Raw genomic sequence first — 12,290 nt, forward strand, 5'->3', positions numbered from 1 at the left:
TTTCAAATAATAAGTATTCTTTTAACTCTCCTAATTCTTCACTACCTTAACTTTCCTAACCATCTGATATAAGGAGGGGGAAAAAATCACCAAAATGAGTCAACAGTACAAAAACAAATCCCCAAATTAGAAAGAATCAAAGAACTGTTGCCTTATTAATTAATTCACTGTAGGGAGGTTAAGACATCAACTGTTTCATACTTGTATCCTATACAGTAGAAATTTTATTTCTAGCCAGTATTTGATATAAAAATGCCACTACAGGAAAATAATTTGGATATCCTATGGAGTTTGTTACATTGGGATTATGAATATGTATATTTATATAAGCATGATGGTAAAAGTTCTGATATTTCCCTTTTCTCTCTTCACTTAGTATTGTTCTCCTCTGCCCATTCTATGCAACTCTGCCTCACTTAAATCCAGTTCACACAGAAGTTAAGACATTACCTCATGATGTCATTGGTTTTCTCGAAAACAAAGGATGAACAACAAAGCAGCATACAATTTTATTTTTTATAGAAAGCAAATTAGAAGCCAGAAAGAGACTGTTTTTGTGTTTTCATATGTAGATCTATATCACGGATAAAGACCAAATGTAGGCCAATAGGGAATATTCAGAGTCTGAAGTCAGGAAGAAAAAATAATAAATTCAAAGGTTAGGATACTCTTTACACTGCTGTGTCATTATTGAAGCCAGTAGTGACTAGTATTCAAATTTCTCAAGTCTTATTCAATGTTTGTTCATGTTGACACCTGTCATTAAACATAGAATCTGTGTTAAATTATTATCCTTTACAATAGAACTGTAAATAGAACTTAACCCTAATTCATGAATTTGCTGATTTTCTCTGCAAAAACAAAAACATGTAGCTGCTTCTATATACACAAACAGTGAAGAGTGAAACCACCCACAAAGTATGAGGTGCATTGGATCCAATCATTCAGAGTGTAAATAATAGTGACAGGTTACAAAATAAGTGCTTATGATGCTGCTGGGTTACATGACCAATATGATGGAGGACTGCACATTTACTCTGACCTAACAATCTCTCAGATCTCTCTAAAATAGAAAGTGTGCATGGGAGATCTCAGCTGCCTACAAGGTCTTAGATACCAAGAACCCTAACAAGGTAATAACAAGATGAACTAACAGCAGAGAAGGCTGATCCCTAACCCCTAATGTGTTCACTCAGCTGCCTCCTCTATCACCTATCAGACCTGCCCAGGGCTGCACATGTCAACACTTGGGTTTGCAGCAGAACTCAACTGTAACCCCTCAGTGCCATGGAAAACCAAAAGGCAGAAACTTATCATAGCTGGGACATCAGCTACATTCTGGGATGTAACAGAACTCAGCCAGAGAACTGAGAAACAGATGGAAGAACTGGGCCGGGAGGTGAGGGGATCTACCAATCACTGTTGTATATATATTTAAAAAAAAAAAAAAAAGACACTTTCTAACTGAGGAATAAAAAGACAGTGATTGATTTGAGACTCAAATACAGAAAATGAGCTAGAAAAATTCTGAATGTTTAAATGTTTTCCTTCCTCATTACATCTGATAGAAAAAGAAGGCTTTTCTTATTTTCAGTGGTTGTCAAAATATGCAGTAGGAGTTCCTAAAAGCTAAATTTCTAAAATGGGGATATATGTTTTCACAAAGAGAATATTTGCCACAAGCCTTGTGTTCCTTTATAAGGGTGATTTAGTCTATCACCTAAAATATCCCAAACCAGATATTAAAATGGAATAAGAGATGAAACAATTCTAAGAAAGTTTTCTGACACAGGAAAAAAGTCAATGGGAACATTTATATATAGGTTTCTTATTAAGTAAATAATAGGGTATCTAAATGATAGGGGATAAATGATAGCATATCTAACACAAGGACTCCTTAATTCTGCAGTGGTTGCAGAGAGACATTCCTCTTATGGTTGGGTCTTAACAAAGACAATCCACAGTTAACAAAAAATTGACTTGTACTTAACCTCTCATCTTCTCACTTATGTGAAGACATGTGTCATCTTCCTTTCAAGTACATAATGGTAATCTTTCTAGTGAATCAGCCTGTGTATTGGTGCCAACCAGGTCAGAAGTCTTGGTAAAATTCTTTGATAATTTATTTAGCTTCCCAAATAACAGCTTCTTTTATTCCTAGAAATGTTGTGTTTATAAGGTGATTGGCTTTAGTTTCATTAATAAAGGCTCTTTTTTGCCTTCCTCCTTTCCAAGATTCTCCCTCTCCCCACCCCACTGGGCTTGTACTCATATGAGAAGCTATACAGAATGGATAACAGCTTGAACATGAAGATTGGTCAAAGAAATTGGGGCAGTTTTGCTCAGATACGGGGAAAGTGCAGGGGTAGGGTGGGGGTGGTGGTGTGGTGTGGGGATTTTAGCTGCCTTTAAGTATTTGAAGAGCTACCACCCAGAAGAGGGGTTAGATGCTTTGTACTTGTCCAAGTCACAATGAGTAAAAGTTGCAAAGAGGCAAGTTAAGTCTTTATCTCAGGAAAATCTTCTTAACAATTAGAGTTATCTACAACAAAATGGATTGCTTCTGGAGGTTAGGGAGTCTTCTAGCCAAGGGGTTTCAATGTTATGCAGGGGTGGGGAACCTGAGGCCTCCAGGCCACATGTGGCCCTCTAGGTCCTGCAGCTCTTGCCCTGGCGTCTGCAGGATACCCATTCTTTCTTTATGTATGAATTGGACCTGGTAGCTTTTGAGGTGAGTGGTAATAGCTTTGGGCTGGAGTCAGTAAGATCTGAGTTCAAATCCTTCCTCAGACACATAAACTATGTGACCCCAGGCAAGTTATTTATCTTCTGCTTGCTTCAGTTTTCTTATCTCTAAAATGGAGGTGATAGTAACACCTACCTTCCAAGGTTATTGAGAGGATAAAATTATTTAATATTTGTAAAATGCTTTGTAAACCAACCTTAAAGTGCTATATAGCTGTATGTATATGCACAACTACATGTTATTACAAGTTCACTTTCAATTTAATCAGAAAACAAAGTTTGTCCCATACAACTACCTCATGAAAATAAATATCTTGTTAACTGTGATGAGCAATCCATTTAGTATGTGGTTCATTTTCTGTGCATTTTAGTGAAGTAATCAGGTGACTGATGATCTGACCTTTTGATTTTCCTCATGACAGCCTCTGTCTTTTCATTTACAGGCATTGTTACTCACCTTGTGGAGCCTATGCCCAAAGCAAGCTTGCCCTGGTACTTTTTTCCTATCAATTACAACAGCTTCTGGCAGCTGAAGGGAGTCATGTGACTGCCAACGTAGTAGACCCTGGAGTGGTGAACACTGACCTCTACAAGCATGTGTTTTGGCTTACAAAATTGGTGAAGAGTCTTTTTTACTGGTGTTTGTTCAAGGTAGGCAGTCATTCAATTGATGGGGGTATGTGTTTGCATGTGTGTCTCTGATGCGGTTTAGGGGTTCAGGGGTCCTGGGACCCCAAAATCACAATACACGGGTCCTGCCCGTAAGAATTCGACCCAACCCTTCTTTCAGCCAAAGACAAGGTTTATTAGAACATCCATCATATTGGGCAGACTGTTAAGGAGTCTAAACATTAGTAAGCTATTGGCTACATTATAAGAATCTGAGCAGTGGCTGGATTATAAGAATCCCAGCATTTTAATGGAGACAAGATGGACCTTATATACAGAAAGACTGTGAGAGGGATCTAGGAGTGACCAAGTAGTTTGGGGTGACTGGAGGAGGGGTCTAAGGAGATCTGGATGGGAGTGGCCAGTAAGCTGGGGTGAACAGAACTCCTGAGACCTGGACCATGTGGCCAAGGAAGAATGGATCAATCCTAGCTAGGATTAAGGGCAGGAAATGGCCAGGGGCCATAGGGAGGTAAGACAGTGGAGGACTAGGCTAGGTTAAGGATCCACAATGAAAGGCCAGTTGATGGGATTATAGCCTCAGGCAAATGCCAGAGATTTGGCCACCTGGGAAAGTCCAGGGTTTTTCCTTTCTGGGGTCCAGATCCCAACCCCATCATCTCTATGTATGCTAGATGTGGTTATGCTTTGTGTGATCTGTCTGTGAATCTGGGAACCCCAGACATTTACCTATGGATGATACATATTTTGATATAAGCAACTTTGTTTTTTAATCTTATTTCAATCAGTTGGTCAGTCAGTCAACAAGCATTTGTTAAGGATTTACTACAGTATGCCAGGCAGTGGGGATATAAATACAAAGAATAAAATAATCCATTCTTTATCTGATCCTTTGGGGCTCTCTGAGCTCTCTGAATGAGGTTCAGCAGTTTCAGGATTAGCTACCCAGAGAACTGATTTGAGAAATAGAGTTTGCACCAAGATTTTGCTTGCCAAACTAGGATCCAGCAGAAAGATTACTGCACTTCAGGTCAGAGAACCTGAGTTCAAATCCTGTCTTTGACACTTAATACCAATGATTAGACAAATCACTTCTCCTGACCTCAGTTACTTCATCTGCAAAATACAGATCCTGAACTAGATTGAACCCTTTAGGTCCTATCCAAGTCAGAATCTGTGACCTTCTTCATGATCCTGTGATTTTTATTGGTACAGGAGTGCTCAAAGTCCTTTAGATGATACACTGACCATTTAGAAACTGAACAGGATGTCACTTAGATGACATAACAGGAGCGTAGGTTTTTGTGCCAAGGGTGAGTCAGACACTTAGTCACTTTAGCTGTTGTATATCCTCTAGTTTCTCATCTCTGACAGAAGACGCTAAGGTAGAGAACATTCCTATAGCTGTAATCATAAAGCAATGTCTGTATTCTTTTGTGGACAGAAAAATAGATTTAGAGTAGCTGGCCAAAGGTAATGCACTGTTTTGAGGACCATTGAAGGGTTTAGGAAAAACAAAACACTTTGATGGCAAAATGAAAGAACTGCAAAGCAGGGCCTGCATCTGGATGGAGTTCAGGTTCCAGAAATCTATAGCATCATGTTCCCTGACATCTGGTATCTTACTACTATTGCTCGCTGGTAAAGACTGATACATACAACAATAGTCTGTAATACCAATACTGAGCATAAAGGCAATCTCTAAATATTCCTAGATGATGCTATCTAGATTTGACTCTGAGTCAAGTAAAATAAAAAAAAATACATTAAACTACTTGATAATTCTGATAGGTCTTTCTCCCTTCTTTCTCAGTTACTTCATAACTTAGTAGCTATTCTCTTTGAACTGACATTTGTCTTCTCCTTTCAAGAGAACTATTTCTCTTATGCGCTGACATGGCATAGTGGATTGAGTGTTGACTTTGGAGTTAGGAAAATCTAGGTTCAAGTCCTGCCTCTAACAGAAATTGGCTGAGTGACCCTGGGTAAGTCACTTAACCTCTTGGTGTTCAGGCAAGTTTCTACACTGTAGGTTGGGGATCTGCACTGATAGTGAGGGTTTCCTTACAAAAAGTTTCCTATACCACCAAAAAAAGATAAAAAAAAAAGACAAATCTCATGCACTAAAATCCCCTAGGCAATGAGTGATAGAATAAAACTGATTAGAAATTTAAACATTTCATGGAAGCTGGCCTCATTTATCTAAGAGTATATTAGTCCTCAAGTTGAAAGGGTGTGGCAGAGAAATATATGTAAGAATCAAATAAAGTAATGTTTGTAAGAATGTCTTGAGGGGTGGAGTGAAAGCAGTGACTTGCTTGAGCTCTCCCCCAAAATCCTCCAAATACCTACAAAAAATGGCTCTAAACAAATTCTAAAGCAGCAGAACCCACAAAAAGACAGAGTGAAACAAATTTCTAGCCCAAGACAACCTGGATGTTTGATCAGAAAGGTATATTGCGCCAGGCTGGGAGAGGAGCTCAGTTTGACGTGGGCGCGCAGGCCACAGCGAACCTGGAGCAGGCCTCAGAGGACTGAATTGCGGGCAGCTGTGGTGGTTTCCAGACTTCTCAATCCATGAACGCCAAAGACAACTTGGAAGGTCAGTAGGTAAAGTCTGTGACTGCTGTGAGAGAGGAGCTAGGTCTCAGCTGCAAGTCCTGAGCGCAGCCCTGGGATGGCTTATCAGACTGAGGGGGAATTGAGTGGCTTATCAGAGGGGAATTGTAGGGATCTCTTTGCCAGTACTGAAGCAGGAATCTCTTGCTCTGCCTGTGTCTGGATCTGGGTCACAGTTCTGAGGGGTGGTCCTGGGGTGAGGAGGAGTGCTGGCGTGGTGGAGCTTTTGTGGGGGTGGAGAGGAAACACCTTGCTCCTTATCATAGCACCTTGGAAGAAGTGAAAATTTTCAGGTCCCTATAAGTATCTCTGAAAACAGCTGTACAAACCCCCGAAGCTTGAGACAGTACACTTTTCACATTGGAAGCAGACTCAAGTAATTGGCTGGGATCATGAGCAAACGTCACAAAAAGAGTCAGACTATATTATCTTACTTTGGTGACAAAGAGGATCAAAATATACGACCAGAAGAAGACAACAAAGTCAAAGCTCCTACATCCAAAGCCTCCAAGAAAAATATGAATCAATCCCAGGCCTTGGAAGAGCTCAAAAAGGATTTTGAACAGCAAGTAAGAGAAGTAGAGGAAAAACTGGGAAGAGAAATGAGAGCGATGCAAGAAAATCATGAAAAACAAGTCAACAGCTTGCTAAAGGAGACCCAAAAAAATACTTAAGAAAATAACACCTTAAAAAATAGCCTAACCCAAATGGCTAAAGAGGTCCAAAAAGCCAATGAGGAGAATGCCCTAAAAAGCAAAACTGGCCAAATAGAAAAGGAAGTCCAAAAGCTCGCTGAAGAAAATACTTCCTTAAAAATTAGAATAGAGCAATTGGAAGCTAATGACTTTATGAGAAATCAGGACACTGTAAAACAAATCCAAAAGAATGAAAAATTAGAAAACAATGTGAAATATCTCATTGAAAAAACAACTGACCTGGAAAATAGATCCAGGAGAGAGAATTTAAAAATTATTGGACTATCTGAAAGCCATGATCAAAAAAAGAGCCTAGACATCATCTTTCAAGAAATTATCAAGGAAAACTGCCCTGATATTTTAGAACCAGAGGGCAAAATAAAAATTGAAAGAATCCACTGATCTCCTCCTGAAAGAGATCCCCAAAGGAAAACTCCTAGGAATATTGTAGCCAAATTCCAGAGTTCCCAGGTCAAGGAGAAAATATTACAAGCAGCCATAAAGAAACAATTCAAGTATTGTGGAAACACAATCGGGATAACACAAGATTTAACAGCTTCTACGTGAAGGGACCACAGGGCATGGAATATAATATTCTGGAGGGCAAAGGAGATAGGATTACAACCAAGAATCACCTACCCAGCATAATCCTTCAGGGGAAAAAGTAGTTATTCAGTGAAGTAGAGGACTTTCAAGCATTCTTGATGAAAAGACCAGAGCTGAATAGAAAATTTGCCTTTCAAATACAAGACTCAAGTGGAACATGAAGAGGTAAACAGGAAAGAAATTTTAAGAGACTTATTAAGGTTGAACTGTTTACATACCTGCATGGAAAGATTAACTCATGAGACCTTTGTCAGTATTAGGGTAGTTGGAGGGAAAAAAATTATATATATGTATATATAGATATATATGTGTAGATAGATAGATAGAGGGCACAGGGTGAGTTGAAGATGAAGTGATCATATCTGGAGAATAAAATTAAGGGGTGAGAGAGGATTATACTAGCAGAAGGAGAAAGGAACTGGTAGAACGGGGTAAATTATCTCACAAAAAAAACAGAAAAGAAAAGGCTCTTGCAGTGAAGGGGAAACAGGGGAAGGTGAGAGGGAAGGAGTGAATCTTATTCTCATAGGATTTGATTTAAGGAGGGAATAACGTGCACACTCAATGGGGTATGGAAATCTGTCTTACCCTACAGGAAAATAAGGGGGGAAGGGGACAAGAGAATAGGGGGATGATAGAGACGAGGGCAGCCTGGGAAAGTGGGTAATCAGAAGCAAATACTTCTGAGGAGAGACAGGATAAAAAGAATAGAATAGAATAAATGGGGCAGGGGGGCCGGGATAGGATTAAGGGAAATAGAGTTAGTTTTTCACAGCATGTCTACTATGGAAGTGTTTCTCATAACTGCACATGTGTAACCTATATTGAGCTGCTTGCCTTTTCAATGAGGGTGGGTGGGGAGGGAAGAAGGGAGAAAATTTGGAACCCAAAGTTTTAAAAACACATGTTTAAAAAAGTGTTTTCTCATACAACTGGGAAATAAGAAATACAAGAAATGGGGTACAGAAGTCTATCTTGCCCTACAGGAAAATAGAAGGGGAAGGGGATAAGAGAAGGGAGGGAAATATAGAAGGGAAGGCAGATTAGGGGAAGGGGTATTCAGAATGCATTCCATCTTGGGGTGGGGGGAGAGGTGAGATGGGGTGAAAATTTGGAACTAAAATCTTGTGGAAGAAAATGTTGAAAACTAAAATAAATTTATTAATAAAAAAAAGTGTCTTATAAGCTCTAAATTTGTATTCAAATGTATAGTATGAGAGTGACTTGGAAACTGGATCAGTCAGGAGCATTTGACCACTAGAGGAAGCCTAAGAGTGAGAACACTACTCATATGTGTTCCATATGCCTATAATTTCTCCCCCTTCCATTCTTCTGACTTTGAACCTGGAGAAATGGGTGAAGGATGAAAAAGGATGGAAAACATATACCATCCTCTAAAATCATAGGAGTTAGTGACAAAGAACCTTAGAAATCATCTAGTCTTACCCTTGCTCTTTCAAGTGCTTAGCGTGGTGGCTGACACTTAGCGTGGTGCTTAATAAATGTTTATTGATTGAATTTGTAGATGAGGAAACAGAATCAGAAAGGTTTAATGATTTGCCCAAGGTCACACAGGAAGAAAGTAGCAGATCCAGCATTAAAACATCAGTGTTCCGACTCCCAGCTCAGTGTTCTTTTCTAACAAGAACAAACAGCACCAGTGTTAATTACTTATAATATCCTTCCCTCCCTCTCTCCCTCTCTCCCTCTCTTTGCACTGTGTTTCTGTGGTTGTTAGCATTAAGGAGAACTGCTCTGAAAGTTTGATCAGAGTAATTGCAATATCACATATGCCTGCTTCATATTTAACTGCTAGTCAAAACTTTTTAGCTCCCTTCAGAATGGCCATTGGCCATCTAGCTACTACCAGTGGCAGTCCTGGCTTTCCCCATCATCCTGTTGGCTGTAGCATGTGAGAACAATTTATCAGCATAAATCAACACCTCTCTCAAATTGGATAGTAAATCATCTCCTAAAAATTGAGGGCAATCAAAGCATTTTACCAGAAAATCCAGAGCTAAGTTACCAAAACTGATAAGCTTAAATCATGAGGCATATGCTTTTGGGGAGGGGGAAAGTGAGTTGTTATGTAAGAAGAGAATCTGGCTTATGGCCCAAAAGTTGATATTTTCTATGTGCTTCTCTATAAAGTCAGCCTGATAGGGAAACATTTAGCTTCCCTTTTAGGTCAGAAACTTGAAGTTGGCCGGCAGGTGGCAAAGCCTCATGATTAAAATATTGCTTCAACCCTCAGGGTTTCTTAGATACTCATAGGTCCATGATTTCTTCATTGTTTTTTCCTGCGAGTACAGATCATGACTCATTCACACCTTCTCTTCCTGTGTGATTTCTGTGTACTTTTTCTTTATTTGTTTGTTTTACTTAAGTTCTCTATAGAAAATTGAGCCAAAGTACTGGAGGATTTCCTCAGGTTGTTTTAATATCTGGAGAGTACAAATGAAACACTTGGGGATGGCTGCCTATCTTGGTATACAATTGCTCCATCTGCGGTAGTTTTTCCCAAACCATGATCTCACAATGGCTGGGAATTTGTGAGGATTCTCCTCTGCTAATTCAGACCAACTACTATTTTGCAGCTAATAGTTTTAGAGTTGTCTCAGTCAATAAGATGTTAAGTGACTTGCCCAGAGTCACATGGCCAATATGTATCAAAGACTGGACTTGAACCTAGATCTTCTTAGCTCTAAGACTGTAAGGCCATTTATCTCAGCCTTCCTCCTCATCCTATCATAGATCTCTGTAATGATATCTGCCCTGATGCAAGTCACCATTGTTAATCTACTGAAGCCTAGTGAGGTCCACTGCGCATTTTCCATGAGGTTGGGTTACGTGATTCTTCTGAGAACATGGTGTTCCATGATGTGCCATATATCATCAGGATCCCCAGTTGATGTTTAAAAACAAAAAAGGAGCTATTGTAACAATGAACAGTTGAGGCTAATTGAAAGTGCTTCATGGTAACATATTGAATTTATTATCTACATAAAAAAGTGAGCAGTGTGTAATAGATTTGTAGATTTATAGAAACTCATCTTTTTTTGTATCATACTATGTATATGAAAAAGCTAATTTGTATTCTTTTGGTTTTTAAGAGGAGGATAAAGAAACAAATCAATTTTTTAAAAGAAAATAACTGCTGCACAGTTCGACATACATTTTTTCCAGATCTCCTCCTCCTATTCAACGATGGGCCCAACTGGCTGTCTATCTGGGTTACCTGCCAAAGGTCTAAACTAGTAGATTGACTTGGCTGTCTTTCCCACATGCACATCCTGAGGTGGGCAAAATGTGTTTTCCATAGGATTGTAGGATTTAAAAGAAGAAGAAACCTCAGAGGTCAGAAACTGAAGGTCCAGAGAGGTCAAATGATTTTGGTCAGATTACATAGCTATAAATTCAGTGTTCTATCCATCACATTTTTTTTTTCCTTCTCTGTTTTTTGAGCGTGAGTTATTAGGTTAATTCTTTCAAGGGACTACAGAAGACTTTGTAGTTTTTCAGGGCTCCATTAAATTAATAAAATGGGACCTGCAAATGGGGACATTTTGGAGAATAAGAAAATTGTCTTCTATCTAGACCCCGTTCAAGACATAACTTCATGACAGCGGTGAGTACCCTATAGTCTTGCCTTGTATGCTGTCGACAGACTCAATGGGTCATTTAACAGAGTCATCTCTGGGGTAGCATCAGTCATGTGATCTTATATTATTTTAAAATTTACCTCTCTGGGCATCACTTTGCTTATCTATAAAATGAGGGGTTCAACTAGATTGCCTCCAAGATCCCTTCCAGCTCTAAATCTATGATCCTATTTTAATGTACATGGATAACTCATGGTTTTTGAAGGTCATTCAGTACTGTGTAAGCTTTGATAGGGCCTGGTCAGCTAAAAAAAAATGCTGATTTGAATATTGACTCTATGACATATTCATTAGTTTTTCCATAGGTCTTTTTTCCAAGGACCTTACAGACCAAGTTTAGAGAGAATCATCAGCAAGTTGTTCACAGTGTTTTGTTTTTTGTTTTTTGTTTTTTTCTTGCTGTAACAGCTTTTGAAGACCATCTACAACTAACGGTCACAGTCTACAATGGTATCTTAAGTAACCTCACCAGTAAAATAGCAGATTGTGAAGTATTAGAGCATGTGTGGTGGACAATATCTTTTCTTTTCTTTTTTTTTTCTTGTTTTGTTTTGTTTTTGCTAGGCTTTGAGGTTAAGTGACTTGCCCATGGTCACACAGCTAGTAAGTGTCATGTGTCTGAGTCCAGATTTGAACTCAGGTCCTCCTGACTCCAGGGCCGGTGCTCTATCTGCTGCGCCACCTAGCTGTCCCTGGTAGACACTCTCTTTGAAGAGAACTTCTGCAGTACTTATATGGTCATAGATATAGAGCAGAAAGTGACCTTAGATGTCTCATAAGCCAACTTCTTCCTTTATACAGCTGAGGAAATTGATGGCTGGAGAGGTTATGACTGACCCAAGGTTACCTGGCTAATACGTGGCAACATTTGAATTTGAATTCAGGTCCTATGACTCTTTTCTAGTATAACAACTTTCCACCTCCTTCTACTATATTTCAATTGTTTGAAGAGGGTCTCTAAGGTAGAATTTTATTCTGCCACATTAAATGTATGTATGTATTTACTTGTGTGTGCATTAATTCTTTAGTTTATTGATTTGTTAATTGAAACTAATAAATAATACATACAATAATCATTTATATCTCAGTTTTTTAAAAAAATATTTTATTTTTAATTTATGGAATGAAACACATTTCCATAACATAGTATAATTAAAAAGATGATTGTACATGAAACTGCAAATCTACTATGCACTACTATCCTTTCAAATATACAACAAAATTATCATGTACATTTTTTTCTTCCCTTTTCCCCTCCCCCACCTTAGAGATGGCTATGATTAGACATAAATAGGTGTATATAGGTGAGTGTCTATGTGTGTGTATGTATATA

The 12,290-nt window shown here is 38.8% G+C and overlaps 1 protein-coding gene across 2 annotated transcripts in view; it reads left to right on the forward strand.

The window, feature by feature from the left end:
• The window catches only part of DHRSX (dehydrogenase/reductase X-linked), a 380,969-nt gene that overhangs the window by 313,184 nt on the left and 55,495 nt on the right, over positions 1–12,290 (forward strand). For both annotated transcript variants that reach the window (XM_027842409.1, XM_027842410.1), the window contains exon 6: positions 3,189–3,396. In XM_027842409.1, the coding sequence (XP_027698210.1) occupies positions 3,189–3,396 (208 nt within the window). The remainder of the gene's footprint in view (positions 1–3,188; positions 3,397–12,290) is intronic.

This window comes from Vombatus ursinus, unplaced genomic scaffold (genome assembly GCF_900497805.2).
Source record: "Vombatus ursinus unplaced genomic scaffold, bare-nosed wombat genome assembly UNPS02014872.1, whole genome shotgun sequence".
Lineage (NCBI taxonomy): Eukaryota > Metazoa > Chordata > Mammalia > Diprotodontia > Vombatidae > Vombatus > Vombatus ursinus.